This window comes from Phodopus roborovskii, unplaced genomic scaffold (genome assembly GCF_943737965.1).
Source record: "Phodopus roborovskii unplaced genomic scaffold, PHOROB, whole genome shotgun sequence".
Taxonomy (NCBI): domain Eukaryota; kingdom Metazoa; phylum Chordata; class Mammalia; order Rodentia; family Cricetidae; genus Phodopus; species Phodopus roborovskii.
In genome coordinates, this window is record NW_026126410.1 from 34975452 (window position 1) to 35002123 (window position 26672).

At 45.9% G+C, this 26672-nt stretch overlaps 1 protein-coding gene across 1 annotated transcript in view; it reads left to right on the plus strand.

The window, feature by feature from the left end:
• Myo10 (myosin X) overlaps positions 1–25598 on the plus strand; it is a 188060-nt gene extending 162462 nt beyond the window's left edge. Inside the window, exons 27-41 of the mRNA XM_051182585.1 lie at positions 2097–2340; positions 5093–5188; positions 7540–7633; positions 8669–8724; positions 10898–11040; positions 11494–11688; positions 12572–12729; positions 14691–14814; positions 16139–16436; positions 17370–17577; positions 18263–18399; positions 19222–19342; positions 19756–20208; positions 22961–23152; positions 24584–25598. Coding sequence (XP_051038542.1) covers positions 2097–2340; positions 5093–5188; positions 7540–7633; positions 8669–8724; positions 10898–11040; positions 11494–11688; positions 12572–12729; positions 14691–14814; positions 16139–16436; positions 17370–17577; positions 18263–18399; positions 19222–19342; positions 19756–20208; positions 22961–23152; positions 24584–24685 — 2621 coding nt within the window. The 3' untranslated portion in view covers positions 24686–25598. The remainder of the gene's footprint in view (positions 1–2096; positions 2341–5092; positions 5189–7539; positions 7634–8668; positions 8725–10897; positions 11041–11493; positions 11689–12571; positions 12730–14690; positions 14815–16138; positions 16437–17369; positions 17578–18262; positions 18400–19221; positions 19343–19755; positions 20209–22960; positions 23153–24583) is intronic.
• The last annotated feature ends 1074 nt before the right edge of the window (positions 25599–26672 follow it).

The window sequence follows — 26672 nt, forward strand, 5'->3', positions numbered from 1 at the left end:
CACAGTTACTAGAGGAGGTTGGAGTCTATAGATCATGGAGCCTGGGCAAGATAGCAGAAACACTCACCGTAGGTACCATCCTTGATTCTGTAAGCCTTTTTTCTCTTCGTGGTTTCTCCGTCAGCAACTACTTTTTTTCTTCACTTTCCCACTCACACATGCACACACACACGTGTATGCCCGCATTCGTGTGTGCGTGTGTCTGTCTGCATGCCTGCCTGCCTGCCTGCTTCCTTTTCTAAAACAAGAGTCTAATGACCATGTTCGGTTATTTCCGTTTTTTTTTTTTTTTTTTTTTTTTTTTTTATTGAGCCACATATCTGCAAAATGTTCACAAATGTCCTACTACCAGGCTTAGTTTGGGGAAGGCTTTTCTTTTGTCTGATGTCTGCTCGGAAAGGCAAGTGCTAGGGAGGGAATTCTTCACTTAGCTCTCAGTGAGTGCTGACAAAGCAGGGAAGCTCGAGAACATGGCTGCCCTCACAAGACCTGAGCAGAGTTGACAGCAGTAGACACAGAAGGGGGAAATCTCACGGGGCCCAATCTAAACAGAGAACTACAGGAAACTAATGAAGGGAGAGAACAGGAGAAGGTGTCGTCTCCAGGGAAGAGCCTCCCTGTGGGTTATCCGGTGCCAAGTGGTCACCCTGAAATCATATGCATCTTCTCGATAGAAGAGCAGCTACAGAGAAGGCTGCTGCACTGACTGATGTTGACGTACTTGACTAAGATTGATCATTTAAAGATAATGCAACAGCAGAACAACCATGTGCTGCAGTTTTGAAAGATGAAAGTCACAAATCGAAATAATCATAGTGTTTCATCGTGAGATCCTTGGCAGATTTGCTGTGGGGAAACAGCTCTGACTTGGTTGGCTTCTTCACAAACAGCCTCAGCCAGTTGAGTGGAGAACTTTCTAAGGGAGAGTATCTCAGTATTTTAGTGAGGGGAGGGGCTTTCCCGGTTGTCCATTCACTCCAGGAAAAGGCCTGTTAGGTTTGTTTTCTGACCTGAGAGGAATGCATTGTTGTTTGGGCTTTAAGTCTCCGTGTTAAGTGTCCCTTGCTTTGGTTACGGTTAAGAAAATAGCATGAACAGTTTTATAGCAAGCCACAGAAATAGATTATGTTCTCCCACGTACTGTTGTAAGATTTCTGAGTGAGGATAGTAAGATGCCAGTCACTTATGTGTGGGGGAATCTGGATACCAAGGTCACATCATCCTTTGAACACAGTGCATGTATTCCTCTCATTTTATCTCAGTTTAAAAGGCATTTTCCGCCGGGTATGGTGGTGTGCAGCGTTATTTCAGCTACTTGGAAGGCTGAAAGCAAGAATACAGCCTAGAAATCTGAATAAGACCCTATCTCAAAACAAAGTTTAACAGACAGAGTAGGATGGAGTGGAATATATTAGCTTGCCTAGCATGCACGAGTCCCTGGGTTAGTCCTCAGGACCATGAAAGAAAAATGGAAGGAAAGGAGGCAGGTAGACTAACCCCAATTCCACCTGCGCTTTCTCTATAGTCTGACACGTCACCACACACTCCCGCCTGCTGGTTATAGTCTCAGCCTTTTGCCTTTCGTATATGATCTATTTTCAGGTGATGATGTTTTTCTATGAGAAGGTATCTTGCCCCAAACACAGTATTTTCATATTCTCTGGAAAGTGAGACTTCATCACTAGTTCTAGAACTGACAGCGACTATTCCTACATGTGCCAAGTAAGGGAAGATGAACTTCTCTCAGGCACTTGGGGGAGACTGGTCTCTACATGTAGAGAAGCTTCTTGCTTATGGCTCTGTAGTCATTCCCGGAAAAGTTGTCAGCCTTAACTATTTCTGTGTGAGCTGCTGAAGGAGATTTTCAGCTGACTGAGGCAGAGCCATTTTGTATATCAGGGAGGATCAACATTCTTTGATGACACACAGCCTTGCTGGATCATCTTCTGTATGTATACTGAACAGAAGCCCCTCCTCCATTCTGGAAGGGTCTGTGAGTGCGTGTCAGCTGAGGCAAGGTTCAAAGTGGGCTGTGGATTTTGTCACTTGGTGTGATTGATTCTGTAACCCTTCCCTGCCCCTTCCTGGGGCAACAGGTGGCCTAATGAACTCCTGGAAGCGTCGCTGGTGTGTCCTCAAGGACGAGACCTTCCTGTGGTTCCGCTCCAAGCAGGAAGCCCTCAAGCAAGGCTGGCTGCACAAGAAAGGCGGAGGCTCCTCCACGCTGTCCAGGAGAAACTGGAAGCGGCGCTGGTTTGTCCTGCGCCAGTCCAAGCTGATGTACTTTGAAAATGACAGCGAGGAGAGGCTCAAGGGCACTGTGGAAGTCCGGACAGCCAAGTATGTTCCTGCAGCTTGGCGCCTTGATTATACAGATGGGCACATGTTTTTAATTTTGAAAGAGTGTGTGTGTGCACGCGTGGGTATATGTGTACATGGAAACTAGACATCGGGGTAGGATGCCATTCCTCAGAGGCTTCCTTTTAGAGATAGAGTCTGTCACTAGAGCTTGCCAAGTAGGCTAGGCTGGCTGGCCAGCAAGCCCTAGGGACCCTGCTGTCTGTCTCCGCCTCCCCAATGCTGAGACTGCTAAGATGTGCCAACACACTTAGTTCCCCTATCCCACCACCATCACCAACAACCAGCAAGGTAAAGGAAACACTATTAAAAAGCAAGGCGATAGTATAGACACAGAAATACATTGTCAAGGTGACATCAGGCCACATGATGGTGTCTTTTATGGGATTTAAAGGAAAAATAGGCTGTGCTTAGGGGTGTAATGTGGCGGTCTCTAGTTTGGTTGACATTTTAGTTGTGTAACCATTATGTGTGTTCCCTTCCATAAGGTATTAATCATATGCATGGCCAATAGGTAAATAGGGGATTCTCTCTAAATGTTCTCTTATAGTGCATAGTTTGCTTGACTATACATGGACCCCAAATCACTTCAGGCCTGAAGGGCTCTTTTTCCCTTGTACCCAGCCATAACCGGAGTATGGTTGCCTATAAATAGTTCACATTTGATGGTAGTTAAGGGGAGGAGACCTTTATTCCATTGTTTAGAGGAGGGTATGCATGTGGCTAGATGCAAGTAGGGTTTCTGAGTTACCAGCAATGCTGAATGCATTGCAAGGAGATGGGTATGTGTGCATAGTACATGCAGGCGAGGGTCCTAAGCTGCCAAGTGTATTAGTAGAATTGGGTTTGGACTGTGCACTCCCTCCTGTCACACCCAGAGTTTTAAAGCGGGTTCTGGGGCTTGAACCTAGGTCCTTGTGCTTGAACCCATGAGTTCCGTGCAGGAGTAGACTAGCATAGGTACTCCCACCATCTTAACAATGCACTTTAGTGGTTAAATTGTGAAAGAACTGGGAAACAAGAGTAATTTTTTTTGGGGGGGGAGGGGTTGCAATTACACTCAGATGTGGGTTTTTACTCAGGAGGTAGACCCTTAGACATGCACGCACTGGGAATGTAATGATGTGTGTGCAGAGAAAGTTGGCTTGAATAAAGCCAGTATAGTGCTCACCTCTAAACTCAGCTTGTCTGGGCAGGTTACTAGGTAGGAAAAGAGAATTTGAGGCCAGCCTGGGCTACTGGAGAGTTTGGGGGCAGCCTGACCTATATGGTAAGATCCTATCTACCTGTTTTCATAAACTGGGAAAAAATGAAGGCGTGAATGTGAGGTAACCAGTTGAGAGCCCCCCCCCCTTGTGGGTCAGCTTGCCCCTTCTATTTCTTCCCACTCTGTCATCCAACAGCTAAATGGCGAGCTGATTGACAGGTGTGTTTTGAAATGAATCATCTATCTTCTGTCTGGGATGTGTGCACTAACCTCCCTACCTGTGATTCCCATGGTAGGGGGAGAACAATTGGGGTTTGATCCCACACAGCCCTCTTTCTTGCCAATAATCGTGTTGAGAACCAAGACTTTGAACTGTCCAGGAACTATTACTGTTAACATTTAGCATTTTTAGAAAATTGGTGGGGCTTGGGGCAGCTGTTTTTCTCATTTAACTAGGTACTAAGCATAAAAAAAAAAAAAAAAAATGTTTAATTGTTTGGGAATAACCTGTACCCATACTGCTTAAAATCAGGAAACCACAAATATTTGGCAAACTGGTAAAATGCATGCTCTCAGAGGGGAGCAAGGAATGTACCACATAGCATGCATCTGAGACCTCTCTCTATAAAGTCAGAGGCTATAAAGGCAGAGGCGGTCTAGTGAAAACAAAAGGAAACAATTCCCCTCCCCATGAACCTTAACCTGTTCTGAAATGATGGAACCGCCTAGCTTCCCTTCTTCAGAGCCCTGCCTGTAAATACCAACTTGGATCACCTATCCAGTACAGGAGCTTGTGAGTGGCATCCACAAGCCACAGCTTGAGGGTCAGCCAGGGAAAGAGCTCACAGGGGACTAGGCTGCCTTTGAGGTGTCCTCTTATTATAGATCAGAGATGGAGACCAGAGGAAGGCTTTTCAGCCTTCAGACATTGGGTGTCAGTCATTGAGTGTCCTCTGCAAGAGATTCCTGCAAGGAGACTTCAGAGAAACACCCCCCACCCTCCCCCGTATCCCTAATCCCATTGAAGACCCATTAAGAGAACAGAAGAGTCTAGCTCCCCCTAGAGGTCGCTAAAAAAAAGGGCTGGTGACAATGTGCGCTATTCATTGGGCCTTGTTTTCATGCCTTTATTCCCAGCATTCAGGAGGCAGAGGGAAGCAGAGGCAGGTGGACTTCTGTGAGTTTGAAGCCAGCCTGGTCTACAGAGTGACTTCCAGGGCAGACTCCATAGCTACAGGGAAACCCTGTCTTGAAAAACCAAATCAAACCAAAATAAAATTAAAAAAAAAAAAAAAAAAACACTTGAACTCATGTGTTCTTTGCCAGGGACACTCAACAATACAGAGGTTTACTACCCTCTGTAGTCTTAGGTACCCCCTTAGTCTCAGAAAAAAAGCTCTCATGAATATGGGGGGGTATTTAATTTCCAAAGCAAAACTTTGCATTCATTTTGTAAAATTCCCTTTCTTGGTTATACCTAAGAGTTCTACATTCTTGATTCCCATTTGCCGCTTTTGTGTCTTGCAGGGAGATCATAGACAACACAAGCAAAGAGAATGGGATCGACATCATTATGGCTGACAGGACTTTCCATCTCATCGCAGAATCCCCTGAAGATGCCAGGTGAGGTCTGCAGGATGGGCTTTCTCCTAGCTATGCCCTCTCCTGAGTTCAGGCTTGAGCCCCATGCAAACACCGTTTGTCCTATTGTCTTTAAAGCGGTTTTGCTTTTCTAGTTGGGTTTTCTATCCAAGTTAAAGAGGTATAGGAGATGTATGTCCTGTCCCTGTATGTCCTGTCTCTTAGGGAATCTTGCCCTAGCAGATGTGTCCAAGATGTTTGAGGTTTTTCCAGCTTCAGATGCCAGCAAGCCAGACAGAAACTCGATTTCATTGCTGCTAGAATCTGGTAAAGACAACACTGACAGACAGCCCTCCCTTTGGGTGTTTCTGAGCTCCAGGAGTAACGAGTTTGTCCAAAGACTAAAGAGCAGTTAGTTACCTTAGCCACCCATGGTCTACTTAGTGAGTGGTGATGATGCTGTGACATGCAGAGAACTTGAAAAGACTACCTTGAAGGAGTGAGTGGACAGGCTATTAACTAACATAACCGTATTGTGGGCAGTATTGACCCATTTGCTTCTCAGTCAGTCCTGTGGGGCGGATATCACTATTTATACTGTGCAGAGAAAGGCAAACATAAACTGTAACAGAATACAAGCTCAGTTCTGTTGAATGGACACATTGCCCCCGCCCCCAGCATGTGTTTCTGAGTGTTTAAGTCTCTGGCTGTTGCCTGGTATACTGAGCATAGGGAGGAGACAGAGCTAGGGAAAAGTGACATCTGCTCTTCAGTGAGACGCATCAATCACATGGTCATGCAGTGTCTAGGACACATTTTGGGGCCTTTGTGGGACTCTAGGATTCTGGTGGAGGTGGCTGTTGTCAGCTCTGAGCAGTTTTGGGTGATAATCTATGACAGCAAGGGGCTTCTCCTCATCAGAGCTTTCTGTTGGGTTCTCACACCCATCACTCATTACCTCCTGCCTGCCCTTTGAGTGTGTTTTTAAGTTGATACAACACCAAGGCAGCAACATGAAGGGGACAGACACCAGAAAGTAATTTCTTTCCAGGGGAACAAACTGAAGCCCTGGCTGCATTCATAAATCATAGCACAAACTGGAAAAACAAGCAGACCTGAAATTACAGCCCTAACACTGTGTGTAGGACTGCTAGAGACCGCATGTGGGCTCCCTGTGGTCCAGGGACTGCCCACAAGTCCTCAGCCGAATTACAGGCCAGGCATCTGGCAGCTGCTCTCTCTGATTTGTGCCAGAACAAACCTGCTAAATTTAACATTGGAATGCTTTCGTCAAAGCCTTCCTACCCTTGACCAATGGAACACATTAAAAAAAAAAAAAAAAATCTCTGTATAGATTTAAAGTTTTACATCATTCATAAGAAAATTTGTAAATTGTAAGAGTGTCAATAGAAATTAAAAGCACAGCAATTTTGTACTTTGTGTTATGTGTGTGTGTGTATGTGATTCATATATAGTATACATGTTGAATTACATATGCCACAGAGTTTGCTTCAGGAATTTTTTTTTTTGAAGTTAAAGAGCTATGACTGCAAGGTCACATGAGAAGCTCTTCCTTTGCTTTGTTTTCAAACAGTTTCTTCAGGAATTTTAGGGAGAAGGTTTTAGTTTTTGCTGTAAATAATTTATATGACTAGCCTTATGTGGGGATGTTATTTTTTTTTTCCACTTAAATGTTCCATTGCATACAAGTCTTTCTTCTGTGCCCTACTTAGTAGTAGTAGTATGTGTTTATCGGGACATAGGAATAGGCTTACGAGGAGAAGGGTGTCTTGGTTTCTCCTTCCCATGCTGTGTTTTCGGAGTACCATGCTGGCTATTTTCCTTCTGTATATCTTTGGTTCTTGGTTCTAGCAGGATTTTGGTTCTGCTTGAGCTTTTCTGAAATGGACATGCTTTTCGCAGTCTTCCTGGCTATTATAAGGCTGGACGTGAGAAAACCCAGTTGAAATGAAGATGGAAGACTTTTGATGAATAATTTTCTGCTTTTGACTTAGCTGCCTGCTTCGATTTCCACCTCCCTTGTGGTTTTATTCGCTTGGACAGACATCCTGGCCCATTGTACCCAAGTAGAAGAACAGATGTTGAGCACTTGGTCTGAGGCAGTTTATCCTCCATTGCTGACTTCTTTTCCTTTGATAGGTGTCCTCGGGACATGAACATAGGTGATGTCTGAGGTCTGGTAGGGGAGGGGACTTGATGTGAGGACACACCCTGCTAACTTTGCTTTTGATAGTGCACCTTGCCGGTGAGAAACAGGCAGACTGCAAGGAAAGCTGCTCAGAGGAGAGCTCTTGTGGGCAGCAGACACGGAAAAGCATTGTTTTGTCCCTCTGAGCTTGGCCACTCTTGACCATTGCCCTCTCTCTCCACAGCCAGTGGTTCAGCGTGCTAAGCCAGGTTCACTCGTCCACAGACCAGGAGATCAGAGAGATGCATGATGAACAAGCGAACCCCCAGAATGCCGTGGTGAGTGAGTGAACAGGGCTGGGGTGTCCAGACCTGCCTGGCAAATCCTAGAATGCTATGGTTAGTGTAGGAGGGTTTCCAGAACTGGCAAGACCCCAGAGTGCTGTGATTGGTGGACACTGTCTAGGGGTAGGCGGATTGTCCAGAGGTGGTAATGGGAAAGAAGTCAGGCTAGGCAAATGTGGGGCTGGATATGTCTAGATAATCTTTGTAAGTAAAAGGATAATAACTCAGGAGAAAAACAGGACTATTAAAAATCTTAAATTCTCTTTAAAATGTTGCATGGGGGGGGAAACAGATTATAGGGGAGTTCTGCTACATTTCACAACTTCCACCTCAAATCTTAAAAAACAAATCACATTTTTCATGATGTTACAAAAGCACCTGGAAGCTTATATTTTAAAGAATGAAATGAATTTCGAGTAATAGTTTTTGTCTGTATTCTGGACACACAGGAAGTCATACAAACATCCTTTTTAAAAATAAAGTTTTGTTTCCTCATGAGGAAACGTTACATTTTCTTAAAAGAAACTTTAATTTTTAAACATTTTATATGAGATTTAAAGAAAATTAAGGAAGGATGTGGGTTTTTTTGTTTGTTTTGTGTTTTTTTTTTTAAGCTATGCAGAGTTTTTTATAATATCGTTTTAAAAAAATGTGTTTGTGCATGTGTCTTGCAGTTGCCCTTGGAGGACAGAAGAGGGCATCAGATTCCCCCTAGAGCTACAGTTCTAGGAGATTGTCAGCCACCCACTGTGGGTGCTGGGAACTTAATTCTGCTTCCCTACCAGAGTGCCATACCCTCTCAGCCAGTGAACCCAGAAAACGCTAAATCCAAGGTTTCTTTGCAGAATAATTGTTAAATTTAGCAGAGGGTTGCTATTGAATTTACACTATTGAAAAGTTAACAGGTAGTACTGAGTAAAAATAGTTTAAGAACAAGAGGGACTGACTGACTGATGATGTAGTCTTTTTAGGAGTGATGTCATTCAGCGCTGATACCTCCCTCGCCATCTCCTTTTTGTTCCTTTCCAGGGCACACTGGATGTGGGGATGATTGATTCCGTGTGTGCCTCAGACAGCCCTGATAGGTAAGCTCCAATACATACATACACAGGAGAAAGCCACAGAACACCTGTGAGTCCCCACAGGTGGCCATGCCACTGCCCCCTTTGCTAGGCTATGTGTGAAACCTTAGCAACCACCTCACCCAAAATCTTCCAGAAAGTGGCTTTCGGTTGCTAAGGTAATGAGAAGCCAGATGTTGACAGTCCATTTTCAAATGCAGCTGCAGCACAGGCTGAGGGTGGTGTTTGTGTGAAAAAATCTGCTTGGGATAGCTTCATGTTTTTCTGAGATGGGGATTGACTATGTTAGCTTAGGCTGGAGTCAAGTTTGGAACAGTCCTCTTGACTCAGCCTCCCAAGTTCTAGGACCACCATTCCTAATGCTCTTAAATTCTTACAGCAAGAAAATGGCTACTTAGGAAAATGGTACTTCAGCGTATGGAGTCTCTAAAAATTAATAATGACCTTGATGGTATGTTTGTGCAATCCAACCACCAGCCTTGTCCCTGACATTTCTCCTTTCCCCGTTTTGACCTTCAAGGCAAACCACCTTCAGGTTCACTTGGTTGACGGCCTGTCTGCTGTTGCTGCTTGTAAATTCTTGTTTTGATCCTTGGCAGACTCGGTTGTTCTAGGGCCAGAGTCAGAATTAAAACTGACTTCAGCCATGAGCCATGTTAAGATAGCCAGAAAGTAAATATGAGTGTGTTAAAACTTATAAGATAATAGTAACAAATAATAATAGTGTCTGCAGGGCACAGCGAGAGCTCTGGGGTCCTCATTACCTACTCTGAGTCCTTGGGAGATGGAGATCTCTTGTCTCCGGAAGTCAGCCTACACTACTTTATGCCTATCGTAGAAGTGTTTACACCCATGCTGTCAAACACCAAAGCTCAGGTTCTTAGTGTTTGCTCAGGTTCTGCCTAACTAAGCCAGCTTCTTGCCATTTACAAACCCACTGTCCCAGCAAGCCTGGCAGGGTGTCTTATGTCTCTTATTACTGTGAAGAGACACCATGAGCACAGCAACTCTTTTAAAGGAAAACATTTCATTACTGTTGTTAGGAGGCAACAGGAAGTGGTCTGAGATATCGGGGTGGCTTCAGCACCTTCACGGTGGCACATTTCCTCCAATAAGCCCACACCTACTTCACCGATGCCATTTGGGGGGCCATTATCTTTCAAACACATGGGATGGCCCAGACTGAAAACTTAACATTCTGCTATTCTATTTTTCTCACCTTTCTTCCTTCCCAACTACAGTTTGGGGATTGTATTTGTTTGTTTTATTTTGATTTGGTTTGATTATTTTCAAGAATCCTTCCCTGTCTTGGAACTTACTCTGTAGACCAAGCTGGCCTTGAACTCTCAGAGATCCAGTTGCCTCTGCCTCCCAAGTGCTGAGATCAAGGCGTACATCCCTACTACTCAGCTCAGCTACGCTTTTTAAGGGACCTCTGGCCTCAGGCAGGCAGTCTGGCTAAGCTTTTTTCCTTCAACTCTGGTAGTGTTTCACTACAGCACTTTGAAAGCTCACAGAAAGAATTCAGTCAGTAGCATCAGCAGCTGTGAAGGGATCGGTGCGTGCACAGTCCTCTGAGAGGTTTTGAGCACTGACAGACAGGAGTTGAGGGACAAAGTTAGTTTCCATTATCACTTTATCCCTGTCTGGGAGATGAGCCCTTGTTGAGTGGCTTTGAAAACATGGGCCCAAGTTGCTTTTTGTACCAGGGATAATTGAGGGCATAAGATGTTCCACTGACACCTAGCCGATAATCCTCCTCCATTACCTCTGTCTGGTATTTCATTCTCGACCCACAGAAATATCCAAGGCTATATCCAGAGGCAGGAAGAAACTGGTTTTGGAGATGCATTAAAAAAAAAAAAAAAAGACTCCCCGTGGTCATCTTATTTTGCCTTCCTGGGACTAGTTTCTTCTGGAAAGTCCAGGGGAAGAGCTGTTTTCCCTGTCAGGACTTCTTTGGATGAGTGTGTCGATCCAAGTTTGAAGGTTAATGACGCATGGCATAAATGGCACAGAATCTGAGCAATGCTTGCCTTAGTGTGAAATATAAATAGCATCCCAGTGTCTGCCAGGGACCCCTGTGCCAGGGGAAAGGTTGTGAAGCTTCGGTGCTGACAGAGGTGGTGCCCACACTAGATGCTCCGCTTGTCTCTCACCCTGTCTCCTCACCCAGACCCAACTCATTCGTGATCATCACGGCCAACCGGGTTCTGCACTGCAACGCGGACACGCCAGAGGAAATGCACCACTGGATAGCACTGCTGCAGAGATCCAAGGGCGACACCAGGGTGGAGGGCCAGGAGTTCATCGTGAGAGGTGACTGCCGGCCCTATTCCTCTGCCCTCCTAAGTCAGGGTCTCTCACTAAACCGTCGATGCAGCTGGACTAACTAGATGGCCGGTCAGGTCCAGGGAGTCCTATTTAGGATAACAGGTGCGGGCCACTGTGCCCAGGCTTGCACGCTCACACAGCAAACGCTGTGTGACACAACCCGTCTCCTGTGTAAACAGCTTCTCCAAGTTACTTGGTGTGAAGAGTATGAAAAGAAAATCAGTGATTATGGCCATTCTCTAGCCAGTAGGTAAAACTGCAGCCCATTACAGATGGAAATGATGGCTCCACACTTAGGGTTTTGCCTCACATTTGTTTGTTCAGTGCTAGGATTGGGTGCCCTGGCCTCGAGTGTGTCCCAAAAGCACTCCTCTACTGCCCTTTACCTCCAGCCCCTCTTGAGAGTTTTCTGACTGTCACTTGAACCTTCCCTTCCAGGGTGGCTTCACAAAGAAATGAAGAACAGTCCGAAGATGTCCTCACTGAAACTGAAGAAACGGTGGTTCGTCCTGACCCACAATTCCCTGGATTACTACAAGAGCTCGGAGAAGAACGCCCTGAAACTGGGCACCCTGGTCCTCAACAGCCTATGCTCCGTTGTGCCCCCAGACGAGAAGATCTTCAAGGAGACAGGTACCTGAGGCCACACACAGCCAGGATCAGAACACTGGGTGACAAATCTCAGGAGGCCAGGGCTTGCTCCAGTGAAGGGATGGAATTTCTGCCTAGTGTGTATTTTGGCTCCCTCCACCCCAAAAGAAATTCCATTTTTGCTCTGTGTCCTAAAGCTGGCTGCATTTGGTTATAAATGCTTTGTGATTGAAGCTATAGCAAACATGGTTTGGTTTTGGGGGAAGCAGAAAGAGTCTGGGTAAAAACAAAAAAACAAAAAAACAAAAAAAAAAAAAAACTTTTTTTGGACCTTCAGAGCCATTGGATTTTAGCCTAGTGCATGAGAAGCAGCTGCACAGGTAGGCAGGTTTGGTTCGGGTTTCCCCCTAACTTGTGCTACTGTAAGAGTTTCTGGAAGATTGCCTCTCTTGATTTCTGTCTCTGGTTGTGATTTGGGGCTTTCTAAAGTGCCGGATGTGGGTGACTGGCACACATCTTGTCTGAGCGTGCAGTCTCTAGCAGCTGCTGAGGGGAGGGAGGGGCTGGGAGAGGGGAAGCGAAGCCGGAAGTGGAAGGAATGTCAGGGTGAGCAGTACCCTGCACCCACTCTTTCTTTGAGGGAGACTGCTTTTGTTAGAGGATTTAATTCTGGACTTCGTGTCTTAATATCTGTCTCACCTTGGCTACAGACTTCCACAGTGCCTGGGACACTTGCTTTCTGCTTGTCGCTGACCACCTAGTGGCAGACACAGCACGTGTAGAACTCCAGTGTTTACTGAGCTAATTCACTGATTAAGACTTAGACTTCCCTTCTCCTGTTGCCGGCCAGGGCTCTAGCACAAGCCTTGGGGCGTAAGCCTTGGTCTCAGAGTGAAGGTGATGTGTGTGCTGTGTTTCCCTGCAGGCTACTGGAATGTCACTGTGTATGGGCGCAAACACTGCTACCGACTCTACACCAAACTACTCAATGAAGCCACTAGGTGGTCCAGTGCCATTCAAACTGTGACAGACACCAAGGCTCCAATTGACACGCCCACCCAGCAGCTGATCCAAGATATCAAGGTGAGATGAGAAGCCCCAGAGCTCCTCCAGTAGTCTTCCTTGGCCGAAAAGGTTTCACCGGCTCAGTTTTCCCTAGTAACTTCCATCTTTTTCAGTTGAGAGCCCAAGTGAAATTTTACATTACAAATGTTTTGTCTCTGTAGAGGTGTTAGAATTTAGTGCTCTCTATATAGACAGAAGTTGTGTGTGAACTGGGTTAGAGACCACCCATACCTTCCAAGGGTCACCTCAGCACCATTTGGGGACCTCCTAGGAGCAACACTAATTCATTTCTCACTGCTCATTTCTAGGTCACAAAAGTAGATTCACAAAGAGCCCAGAGTGGAGGGCTGGAGACATGGCTCAGTGGTACAGTGCCCTGGGTTCAACTCCCACTACCTGAAAAAGAACAGAGAGCCTAGGTTGATCTAGAACACGTGGGATTCCCGGTCAGCTGCCTCCCAACAGCCAGAAACAACAAATCTCAGAGACCTCATTAATTGCTGTTCTCTGCTTATAAGCTTCTAGTTGTTCAGTAAATGTATGTTGTTTGAAAGAACTAATGATTAATCAGCAACCACAAACTATGCTCATGGTATGGACTCTGGTGGAGCTGGAGAAGGTCTAATATATCCATAGTTGTAATTTCCTGCCCAGGTCAAGTGGCGTCCTGGTTTCAACAAGACATATCTTCCAGAAGCTTGAGACCAAATTACAGCAAATCCATTACTCACTAATACACCCAAGTGTCATAAAGGCCTAGGGCCCTAGATGCAAATAATCTCATTTGCAGCCTTAGAAATATTTTTGAAGATTCCTTTGAGAGTGTGTGTGTGTGTGTGTGTGTGTGTGTTTTGACATGTCAGCCACACATTCTCATCAAAGCTGTGTCACATATTATTTATTCTCTAATAGTTGCAAATTCAGGCATTCAAAGAACAAATAGAATTTTCCATATATAAAACAACACTTCTTAAGAAATGAGACAAGTTACCCTAATTAACTAGAAAATTTAAATCATTGATTTTTTTTTTCCCCCAGCCTGCAATGGAGTGTTGTTCAAAAGATTTCCTACTGGAAATGAAATTACTGTGCAAGAATGATTCAGTGCCTGTCCCTAGCCCTACTGTTTATTTAGTGACGTGGCTGCCTTCACATCCCAGGGTAGCATGTGAAGAGCATCAACACCCAATGTAATTCTGTGAGAAAACCTCTTAAATTCAGGGCAGAGAGGCCGGAGCAGGACGTCTCCTGTGAGCATGGTGTGTCATTTTCAAGGGAAGAAGGAGCACAGCACAGGGCTGGCAGGGTGGAGTGCTTAAACAGTGCTAAGCCGTGGTGGAGTGAGTTTCCACTCCCAGCACCCATGTTGGTTAGTTCACCGCCACCTCCAACTCTGGTTCCCAGGGATGTTATGCCCTTGTCTGGCCTCCACAGGCCTACACGTAACTAAAATGAAAGTCTTTAAAAGAAAATACAGTACCAAAAATAATTAAAGCCAGACTATGGTGATGCATGGCCTTAACCCCAACAATAGCAAGGCCGAGGCAGGAGGATTGTCATGAGTTCCAGGCTAGCCTAGATTGGATCCTGTCTTAAGAACCAACACATAATAAATAAATAAGTAAATAAATATATAAAGCCTATCAAAATGTTCTTAAGATGAATTACAGTTGAAGATTGATGCTTGATGGTAAATCATGAAGATTAATATTTTTGAGTAATTGTGTGTATAATCTCCAGGGATGGGGAGTTTTATAAACCTGGGGGAACATACACTTGAAACAGAGACTGAGTTGTGCAAGGTATTCTTGTGGTCTTTGTCCAAATGCAGGTTGGATTCACTTTGCCTGGAAATGGTCAACACTAGGTTTCCCATAACTGGGAGATGTTCCAGTGTGGGAAGCATGGGTGGATTTGCTGAGTGTGAGCCTCCAGCAGTCTGCCTCTTGCTTTCATTAAATGACGGCTTCGCTTTCCAGGAGAACTGCCTGAACTCCGATGTGGTGGAGCAGATTTACAAGAGGAACCCGATCCTGCGATACACTCATCACCCCCTGCACTCGCCACTCCTGCCTCTTCCCTACGGGGACATAAATCTCAACTGTGAGTGCAGAAAGCCGTCAGGGTCCTCAGCCTGTGGTTTGCTTTTTCCTGCTAACTTCATCTCTGTCACAGAAAGGAGCCTTGCTTCCTCTGAGTTCCTAGGTCATCACAGACAGGAAAGATACTGCTGCAGACAAGACCAAGGGACATCAGAGAATGCCAGCACTCTCCACAAACTCACGAGTGTGCAGTGCCCGCTGTACAGCGGTGTGAAGGTGTCCCTGTCAGTCATCCCTTCCTCCTTCACAGCGGTGTGAAGGTGTCCCTGTCAGTCATCCCTTCCTCCTTCACAGCTGTGTGAAGGTGTCCCTGTCAGTCATCCCTTCCTCCTTCACAGCGGTGTGAAGGTGTCCCTGTCAGTCATCCCTTCCTCCTTCACAGCGGTGTGAAGGTGTCCCTGTCAGTCATCCCTTCCTCCTTCACAGTGGTGTGAAGGTGTCCCTGTCAGTCATCCCTGCTTCACAGCGGTGTGAAGGTGTCCCTGTCAGTCATCCCTCCTTCAGTGGTGTGAAGGTGTACATTCAGCCCTTCTATCTTTAATTCTTAATGCAGTGTCCAATTAATGTATGTGTCTTCAGTCTGTCATCATGAAATGGCTTCATAGCACAGTGTAGCAAATCTGAGATAGGTAAAGCAAAAGCTATGGTGTTTAGAGTGTATGGTTTCAAGTTTCTGGTATTTAGTTGTAGTTAATACATTTTGACTTAAAGTATTTTTAAGTTATAAAGTCAAGAGGTCCTAGACAGTTTTTTTTCTTCTCTCTCTCTTTCTCTCTCTCTCTCCCCTTCTCCCTCCCCTCTGGTTTTTCAGACAGGGTTTCTCTTTGTAGCCTTGGATGTCCTGGAACTCGCTCTATAGACCAGCATGGCCTTGAACTCACAGAGATTCTCCTGCTTCTCCCTGCTGAGTTCTGGGATTAAAGGTGTGCGCCACCACTGCCAAGCTAGAGTTAGTTTTTATCATTTATTTATTTATTGTGAGTGCAGTGCTCTAGCTGCCCACCAGAAGAGGGCACCAGATCTCATTATTGCTGGGAACTGAACTTCGGACCTCTGGAAGAGTACTCTTAACCTCTGAACCATCTCTCCAGCCCTAGAGTTCAGGTTTTAAATGAGCGTTTTACAGACTAAACTTTGAGCTTCGTAACAGAGCAGGGTAGCTCACTCAACTCTGTCTTTCCTGCTTTGCTCATTTGCTCATGAATACACAGGCAACAGGGTGGACACCACATTAAGAAGTGGCTGTTCATTCCCCAAAGCATCCCTTCCTTTCTTATACTTTGATCTGGCCCCTCGAGTGACTGCTGCTGGTTTTCTTTTCCTAGTGCTCAAAGACAAAGGCTATACAACCCTTCAGGACGAAGCTATCAAGATATTCAATTCACTTCAGCAACTAGAATCCATGTCCGACCCAGTCCCGATCATCCAGGGCATCCTGCAGACTGGCCATGACCTTCGGCCTCTGCGGGATGAGCTGTACTGTCAGCTCATCAAGCAGACCACTAAGGTGCCGCATCCTGGCAGCGTGGGCAACCTTTACAGCTGGCAGATTCTCACATGCCTCAGCTGCACCTTCCTGCCAAGCCGAGGAATCCTCAAGTACCTCAAGTTCCACCTGAAAAGGTAAAGCACTGGCCTAAAGGCGATGGGGGTGGGCAGAGCTTGTGGCATAACCGGCTGGGTTCCAACACTGAACTCTGTGGGGTGGGACCTCCATCCAGACCCCTAGGTCCCCTGAGCAAGCTTTTCCCTTTAAGCTGTATAAGGGACCAAACCACTATGGGTATAGCACCCTAATATATTCATGCTGGGTACATTTAATTACCACCACACTATACATAGGAAACCCCCAACTTTGATTGTGTGTGTGTGTGTGTATGTGTCCCGACTTAGTTTGTAATAGATTTTATTCTGAGGATGACAGCATGAGGTTGTAGAAACATTTAGGTAATAAAACAATCACATGGGTGGATCTGAATAGCGGTGTATCTGTCATCTCATTGTTTTGTGTGTGGTCATCTATCTCATTGTTTTGTGTGTGGCAGAAGCAGTTAAAAATCGCATTTTGCTTAACTGTGGGAAAAATGCTGTTTACAAAGCTGGACACGGTGTTTCATTCCTGTCTCCTCAGCACTTAGAAAGCTGAGGTAGGAGGAACAGAGTGTGACCAGCTTTGGCTCCAGAGCGAACCCCCTTAGCTCAACAAAACAAAGGACAACAAGGGTGCTTGGTAATGCACACCCTTAATACCGGGAGGCAGAGGCAGGTGGAGCTCTTTGAGTTCAAGGCCTTTTTGTTTTGTTTTGATTTGATTTGTTTTTTTTAAACGAGGCAGCACAAAGCATCATTTTAGTTATCAGTGGTACAGCAGAGGATGCTGGCAGCAGACCAAGCCCAAACAGTGGGGTTTTTTGCAGGGAAAGTTGGAAGACACTTGTTTGCTTGTGTCACCACAAGGGGGCAGCCTCCCTCCCAACGTCTGCTGCTGAACCTTCCCCGCTGCTCAGCTCCTTCAGAGCCCCTATCTACAGCTCATGGTTCACCTTTGTCTCCTAGGATACGGGAACAGTTCCCAGGAACTGAGATGGAAAAATATGCCCTCTTTATCTACGAATCTCTTAAGAAAACCAAATGCAGAGAGTTTGTGCCTTCCCGAGATGAAATTGAGGCTCTGATCCACCGGCAGGAAATGACGTCCACAGTGTACTGCCACGGCGGAGGTTCCTGCAAGATCACCATCACCTCACACACCACAGCTGGGGAGGTAGGGAACACTAACTGTGCCATGGTGCCCGATGCACACCTGCCTGTACAACTGAGGCACCGCGGCTGAGTGTGACCACGTTGGTGTTTATGCTCAACATATCTGAACAACAAACAAAGAAGTAAATGTAGCAAGCAACCGACAGCCAGCATACAGATAGATGCGCCCTATGTCTCTGAGGCATGATCTCACCCATCATCTCCAGATCTGCTGCAGAGGAAATACTGTGAGAAGGGTGTATCAAGCCACTCGGGCCCCACGGTGTTGGGAGTGCCACACCAAATGAACACATTTTTCCTGGTACTGTTAAATCAAGCTCAGTGAAAGGTTGGGGTAATGGTAGGATTGCAAATAAAGCCTTGAGAACCTTTTTTGAATAGAAGAACAGTCAATCAAAGTCACTATTGCTTCTTGAAGTTTATCAATATATTAAGTAAAGGATGGGGCTTAAGGATTTTATCTATTTTCCTAAGTACAGTGGGTTTGCCCAAAAAAAAAAAAAAAAATTTTTTTTTTGCATCCCCCCACCCCCAGGTTGGGGTAGTTTCTGGGAAGGTGCAGAAGATGGGAACATGAAGAAAGTAAGGGCTAACTATCGAGAGAAAAGTAGATCACGTTAGGCTCTGGGGGTATGACAGTCAGCGGTTTCGGGATGAGCTGAGGATCTCCTCTTTTTGTCTTCCAGGTGGTGGAGAAGCTGATCCGGGGCCTCGCCATGGAGGACAGCAGGAACATGTTTGCCTTGTTTGAGTACAATGGACACGTGGACAAGGCCATTGAGAGCCGGACCATTGTCGCCGATGTCCTGGCCAAGTTTGAAAAGTAAGTTCTTCCTCCTCACAGTGCCAAAAGAACACTTGACGCTCCTGTTTGGCCTCGTCGTATGTTTGCTTTAGTTTTATTTTTACCTGTGTTAATCTACTAACTGTTTCTTCTCTGCCACCTGACTTGGAGACAAAGCCATGGTCTCAACCCTTCACCTTAACTCATCCTCAGCCCTTCACCCCTGTTCTCTCTCTTCTAGCCCCAGTATTTGCTGTCTCTTAGATCTTAGGTTTTCACTTACCATTGATGAGCTTTGAGATGAGGCTAGTGGACTGAAGCCGGCATCCTAGCTCGCAAAAGTGCCTCTCCTGTCCGCAGTATGAAGTATCCCTTCAACAGAGTGCCCTTGGTCTCTGACTTAGATTCTCTACTCAAAGGAGGTGCTTGAGAAGGCAGCCCACTGAATACTCACAGTGACTTCAACTAAGAAAACTTAGTTGAGACTTACTCACAGAAATGGACAGAGAGCATTCCTGTGGATTAAGCACAGATTAGATGGTCCCAGTTCAACTGGGCCCCTCAGTGAGTCCCTGCCAGTAGGCATTTCCCCTGTGGCTTTCTCTTTGTTTTCTGCAAGTTGGTCCAGGCTGGAAGCGTGTGCCTACCCTCTGGCTCAAGAACTGAGGAACTCTGACACACACTGTCTTGCTGTTGTGTTGTGTGACTGTCCTTTGTGTCGTCTCTCCCCCGACCATTCCACTACCATGGGTAGGAAGGATGTCTGTATCCTCAGAGTGAGCTGTGCAAAGCCAGCCCTCTGTGGATCAGCAGTGGCCCATTTCCAGTTTCACTCTGAGTCGTTTGTGGGTTCTTTCTTAGGCTAGCTGCCACATCAGAAGCTGGGGACTCGCCATGGAAATTTTACTTCAAACTTTATTGCTTCCTGGACACCGACAGCGTGCCAAAAGACAGCGTGGAGTTTGCGTTCATGTTTGAACAGGTAAACCAAACTCTTGAGAAACAGATCCCCTTGTTTGAGGCAGGAGTGAAGCCCTGAACTAAAGTCCTTAGGATTAGGCTTGGCAGTAGATTTACCAGCAAGGAAAAGCCAGTAGCTCATTCTGTAGCCTGAAACCTTACACACTTGATTTAAACATCGCTGCCAAGAGACTGTGGGAATAAAAGATATTTCCAAGTTGGAAGATACCTGTGAAGGGGAGGGATTGGCATGGAAGCAGTGGGCTGTGCTTTGCTGGAGAGAATTGCAACTTGAACGTGGTGGGCTGTGCTCTGCCAGGGTGAAATTCAGATTAAAGGAAGGCTGGGGTGCAGTCCACGGGCAGGAGTGAGCTGGCCTTGGGGCTTCCTGTAATACTCGGCAGGTATCTGATCACAGCTCCAATCACCTTCCAGGCCCATGAAGCAGTCATCCATGGCCACCATCCAGCTCCTGAAGAGAACCTCCAAGTGCTGGCTGCCCTGAGACTCCAGTACCTTCAAGGCGATTACACCCTGCACACCTCAGTCCCACCCCTCGAGGAGGTTTACTCTGTGCAGAGACTCAAAGCTCGCATCAGTCAGTCCACCAAAACCTTCACCCCCTATGAACGCCTGGAGAAGAGGCGGACCAGCTTCCTGGAGGGGACACTGAGGCGCAGCTTCCGGACCGGGACGATGGTTCGGCAGAAAGTGGAGGAGGAGCAGATGCTGGACATGTGGATTAAGGAAGAGGTCTGCTCTGCCCGAGCCAGTATCATTGACAAATGGAAGAAACTGCAGGGAATGAACCAGGAACAAGCCATGGCCAAGTATATGGCCTTGATCAAGGAGTGGCCCGGCTATGGATCAACACTCTTTGATGTGGAGGTGAGAGCCAGCTGCTGCAATGTCCCATTGTGAGCAGACAGGTGCTGTGTCCTAGCCACACTGTGTCAGAACCTGGTTCTTGTGGGGTGGGGACGACAAAAGAAGAACCTCTTGGCTCTGTGCCCTCTGGATCTAACCATCAACATCCCCATCTCCTATAGGCTTTTTTTGTTTGTTTGTTTTGATTTATTTTGTTTTTCACTTTATTCAATGTGTGTGTGTGTGTGTGTGTGTGTGTGTGTGTGTGTGTGTGTGTGACACATAGGCAAGAGAAGTCCATTCTGTCCTTGCACTGTGTGAAGCTCCAGGACTTGAACTGAGGCAGTCAAGCTGGGAGGCAAGCACCTTTACCCACTGAGCCATGTTACTGGCCCTCAAAGATTTTGTTTTGTTTTGCTTTCTTTATAGCAGATGTCTGTAATAGGATCACTATCGCATGGCATGTGTGTTTGGTTGGCTGGGCTGGCTGGCTGGATTTCTGTTGCTGAGATAGCCCAGCTGGCTTCCAGCTTGCTCTGTAGCTGAAGATAAGTCTTGAACCCCCTTCTTGGGATTATAAACAAGGCCACCACACCAGGTTAAATGTCTCTTGTGTTAAATAATTTACAGTATATATGCTATTGATCTGATTTTTAATTAAAGTCTGCATTTTTAAAATCCTTGTTTTTAGGCTTACATACACGCTTAGAAACTTTATACATACAAATATAAGGACTCCTTATCTAAAATACTTGGGGAAATTTCTCCAATTAACAGTTTTTCTCATCTTAAATTTTTGCACAAAGTTTTCTTCTTGAGAATCCCTGGTTTGAAAATCCAGGATTTGAAATATTTGGACAGTCACGTCTTCCCATCTCCCCAACCACTACTTTCTCAGAAGGGGTCTCACTCTAACTCTGGCCGGCCTGGAACTAACTCTGTAAAAGTGGCTCTGCTCAGACTGACAGAGATCACCTCCCAAGCACTGAGATTAAAGGCAAAAATCCAATTTCTTTTTGTTGTTGTTTTTGATGTTTTGAGACAAAGTTTCTCTGTGTAGCCCTGGCTGTCAACTGTGTAGACCAGGCTGGCCTCAGACTCAGAGCTTCACCCACCTTGGCCTCCATAATGCTGGGATTAAAGTCGTACACCACCATTGCCCGGCAGCAAAATCCAACTTTTAAAATATTTATTTCCTTTTTCTTTTTTGCATTCTTGTGCTTACAAAGCATGTACTCTACCACTGAGTGACATCCCTAGTCCTAGTCACCAAGTACTTCTAGTCAGCTGAAACTTGACATTGTTTCAAATTCCAAAGCATTTCAGATTGTAGATAAGCAGGTTACAAGCACTGAGTTTGCACGTGCTTTGTTTGTACGTTCCTCATGACATCTGCTTGAAGGAATAGCATCTTAGAAAGTGGAATCTACCTCTGCCTCACCCTAGTTCTAATTCCTGATTTCCTTATTTAAGACCACTCACTGCCTGGAAGGAAATGTGACTAGTGGTGTAGAGCAGAGGGACGCTCGTCAGACTGGCCTGCATGTCAAGTCCTGGCATCTCCCTTGTGTATTCCTCTGCAGCTGTGGAGGGTTTAGTCAGTGCCAGAGACCACAAGGCCTGCAGAGCCTGAGATGTTCCCTCCCACTCCGAATGGACGGGTTTCCCAGCCCCCATCTGCTGGATGAGAGTCTAGATTTCTTACAGCTGGAGCAATTTAGCATAGTCTCTGATTACTTCAGATGGAAGCTTCATTTAAAAATCTAGATACCGATTACGTATTCTGAAACACCTTAATTGCTCCTGGTGTAGGCTGCTGCCCTGGGTATGGCCGGTTGGTGGATGTGGCTATGCTTACTCTGATGCTGGCAGTTCTCAACCTGGGGTTGAGATTTGGTAATCAAACAACCCTTTCACAGGGGATCGTCTAAGATAATCGGAAAACACAGATATTTACAATTCATAACAGTAGGAAAAATACAGTTATGAAGCAGCAAGGAAAATGATTTTGTGGTGGGGTTTTACTACAACATGAGAAACTGTATTAAAGGGTCGCAGCATTAGGAAGGTTGAGGACCACAGCTCTGATTATAAATAAGGCACTTTGTGCCCTATACCTAAATTTTTTTGTACCTAAATTTACAGCACCCCTTTATGTTCTTGTTGCTATCTATCCTTCCTGTGTTGTATTCCTACACAGCTACACAGGCTCTTGTTTCCTCCCATTGCTCTATGTAAGCAAGTCTGTAGTTAGGCCAGTCAAGTGTGCTTACACTGAACAAACCGACGCTCTTGTGGAGAGACACCAACACAGTGATTGGGAGCATTTATCTCTGTGATCCTAGATAAACCAGTCCAGACAGGATGGGGACAGACCTAGAAACAGAAGAGCAGAGCTGGCTTACCCAGAGTGGCTGGCAGTGCTGTTCAGTTGCTTGCCCGGCCTGTGCAATCCTTGGTTTCTTCTATGCTGCTGATTCAGGCGCCTCTAATAGAACAGCCAGTTCAAGATGTCCAAAAGACATTATGAAGTTGAACATCAGAGCAAGACTTGACCAGTTGGTTTTCTGCCACTCCTAAAATCGATTACTCAGTGAAAAATCAATGGGGGTGTGTACTGTGGTACAGTTTCTCCTGATTCTGTGCTGGCATGTTGATTTTGGTCAGTATCACCTGCCAAGCACTGGCCTCGGTGCCCGCCTTGTGTAGTCTAGGATGTGTTCTGGGCTTCCTTATCCAGTGTTTGCTCACACTGATTCTCTTACCCCTACAGTGCAAGGAAGGTGGCTTCCCCCAGGAACTCTGGCTGGGCGTCAGTGCAGATGCTGTGTCGGTCTACAAGCGTGGAGAAGGCAAACCATTAGAAGTCTTCCAGTATGAGCACATCCTATCTTTCGGGGCACCCCTGGCCAACACGTACAAGATCGTGGTTGATGAGCGGGAACTGCTCTTTGAAACGAGTGAGGTAAGAGGCAGTGCCCAGAGCAGACAGGATTAATTCAGGGTCTCAGTGAAAGAGGAGAGTGGCGCTCCATCTCCTGGCCACCTTTGACCAAGCCTCTTCCTTTGAAGAACTCACTCCAGGTTTCCTGTATGAAGAATAGTATTGTGGGCCCTTCCTCTGCTGCAGCCGAAGGCAGATAGCTCCAAATTGCTCTTGTCTGTACAGCACAGAATTTTTGTTTCTTTTGTGAGTGTGTCAGGAAAGGAAGAAAAGGGACATGACCTGGTGACAAAGCACATTGTTGGCTGTGACACCTTGCAGAGAAATAGGAGGTTAAGGCAAAGAAACACAGCAATCAGACTCACTCTACTCTGGAGGCTGGAGAGATGGCTTAGCAGCTAAGGGCAAGAACTTCCTGCTTTTGCAGAGGATCCTGGTTCAATTCCAGAACACATGGTGATTCACAACCATCTTCTGACTTCCTCAGGCACCAGTCTCATGTGGTGCACAAACATGCATGCAAATAAAACACATAAATTAAAACAAAGTATGCATACATATACATACATACATACACACACACACACACACACACACACACACACACTGTACTCCAGGGCAGAGTGGTGAAGTGGGGTGAATTGTATGCTGCCTATGATGATGGGTAGGAGGAGGGCATTCGGAGTGCTGGGGGGAAGGGAGGTAGAGGATGGGGTTTAGTGGGTTGTTGAGGAAAGTATGCAGAGAGAAAAAAGGACTCAAGACTCTGTGACGGGGAAGGTCCTATTGCTAGGCTGTGGTGTTAAGTTGAATCCCAGGGAGGGTAGGAACCTACCATGAAATCTGGGATGGTGTAAGACATTACAACAGTGTCTTTACCAATATCAGTATGGAGTGAGATTGGAAGGGCGGGAGGAGAAATGGAAGCCTATTAAGATGCCTTTGTACTGCCCAGACTGGCCAGGGAAATCGGGACAGGGATTGTGGTATCGTTGGAAAACAGTAGTGAAAGATCCTAGCTCAGAATAGTTTGCAGTGGAAGTGGCCGGCCATCTGGGGCGCCATCCAAAGCCCTGTCCTGTCCTCCCTTCTGCTTCTTCAGCTGCTTCCAAATGAGTGGACTAGAATTAGCTACTGTAGCCTATAAAGGCTGATGTGGTCTCCAAATTTCACAGTCCAAAGCCTAACGTGCAAACTCTGGTATGCTAGAATGCAAAGTTGGACAACATGCATCAAATACATAGGAGCCACCAGGTGGTACAGGCTGTATTTAGAGAAGCTCCGGTTCGCTCTTTCTGGCTAGGAATAGTCAGCTCAGGCCTTGTCTCCCTGTGAGTCAGGAGCCCGGCCTTAGCATTGGAAGCTACTGGTTCTCATGGATGACAGTTGAACTAGGTGCTTAGCCCTGGTAGAGACTCGTGACCATGTGTGGGTTCCCGCTCTTCCCGGCAGGTGGTGGATGTGGCAAAGCTTATGAAAGCCTACATCAGCATGATTGTGAAGAAACGCTACAGCACCACACGCTCCGTGAGCAGCCAGGGCAGCTCCCGGTGAAGACGAGCAAGCCCACGTGTCTTTAAGATCTGAATTGCCACTCTCGCCTAGGCTGGCACCAGGTCCTGACCCAGCCTTGGAAACACAGCTGCCCTGGCTTTTGGAAACCGGTCGTCAGGGGGAGGAGTTTCCGGGACTCCTTTCACCTCATCAACTTCAGTGATCACGTATTAGGCTAAGCTGTCAACCTTAACCGTCTGCACAATCTCTAAAGCTTTAGTACTCATAGATACTTGCCTTAAAAAAAAAAAAAAGAAAGAAAGAAAGGGGAGAAAACCACGCCGCCACCAAAGCAGCCAGAAGTGCCTTAACTTGCAGAATCAACCCTAATCGACCTTAACTGCGCTACTGAGGGGAAGCACTTTCCCCTTCTGGGGAATTTGCAGAGCTTGGAAGCAAGCAGGGCATCGATCAATCCATTGATTATGCACTAACCTCCCAGCCTGATTTCCTGACTGAGGGAAGGTGAGGGAGCCGGGAGGAGACAGAGCAGAAGGAGACAGTGTGTTGTAGTTGGATCGCTGCTGGCAGCCTTCCTTGCGGACATGAATTAACAATTTGCTTTGTTTCATTTAAGTGTCTGTGCTTGCCCATGCATGCATACGTTCATACACTCAACACTTTAATCATTGTTGCGTGAGCATTAAACACAAAGGGAAGAGGATGTGCAATGGTGTAAACAGTCTGTCTGTATATTTTAATAGTTTGGAGTTATAGTCTCTGAGGTGGTTTTATTAACAGAGCAGAACCCTGGATGCTCCTGTCTTTGCTGTATTTTTGGAAAGAGACATTTTGACTCAGTTTCGTTTTACATGTAGCAAGGGCTGTGACCTGTCACTGCTGTATTACTAACAGGTCCCCAGCCCACAAAGATAACTGTATTTATAAACCACTCTTAAACTGCTGGCCCCAATGCTGTTTTTAGAACAATATGAAGTCATTTTGGAATCGTATATTTCTAAAAGTTAAGTTAATTTTGTTGTTTTCCTTTGAAGGGTAGTTTTGTATCATCACTCTAGACAGATTACAGATATAGCCATGTTGAAAATGGGAGGAGGGGGAGCCGCTACACCCCCCCCCCCAAGCCTGGAAGCCTCGAGCAGACCTCTAAAGGACCCCAACATGGATGCTGAGGCCAAGACTTTAATAAAATTTACACTTATCTCGTCCCTAGTTCATAATGGTGGCCTGAACACAACCCTTGTAGATCACAGTGTTTGTGACCAGAAGAAAAAGAATCTGGACTTGGACCTTTATTTTTATACGGAAAAATTATAAAGGTGGGCCGGATGAGCCTACTCACAAAGAAAGTTTAAATTTGCCTTATCCCTTACGGACAGCTACGTGAAAGTGGTGTTTGTTGGCTCACAAAGTCTGACAATAAAAGATAATAACTAACACGCTGTGTTTACTTCATTTGAATAGTTCTACATAATCATGTGACAAGAGGGGCTGCTTTTACATTTTTATTTTTAGGTTTTTTTTAAATGTTAGTATATTGAGTTACACGAGGCCATTTTAAAAAACATTTAGTCTACATAACCCTGTCCCCTGTGTCTATGCCACCAAGATGTCCCCAACAGCTGAGTGGGCAGAGTAGCAGAGCTGCAGCAGGACACACACACAAAGGAATTTTATTCAGCCACAAAGATAAATGAAATTTGTAAAAGAAAAAAAAAAAATCAATAGAACACAGGCCCAAAGAGATAAGCCCGATGTGTTCTCTCTTCCATGTACATCCTAGCTTCTAGTTTTTATTTATGTGTACGTGTGTAGATGTGAATAGAGGCCAAACCAAAAACAAAACAGAGAAGCCCACAAGAAGGGGAAAGGGGGAGAGGCTTTTGGCAGGGTTGGAAAAAGCAGCAGAGAAAGGAGTTGAAAAGGTCGTACAAGTGGTGAGAGGGAGTCGTGGGGGTGACGGAGAGAAGTGTACATGGCAGCGTCAACTGAGCATGGGAAAATGAAAGCTATCTTCGAGGGGTAG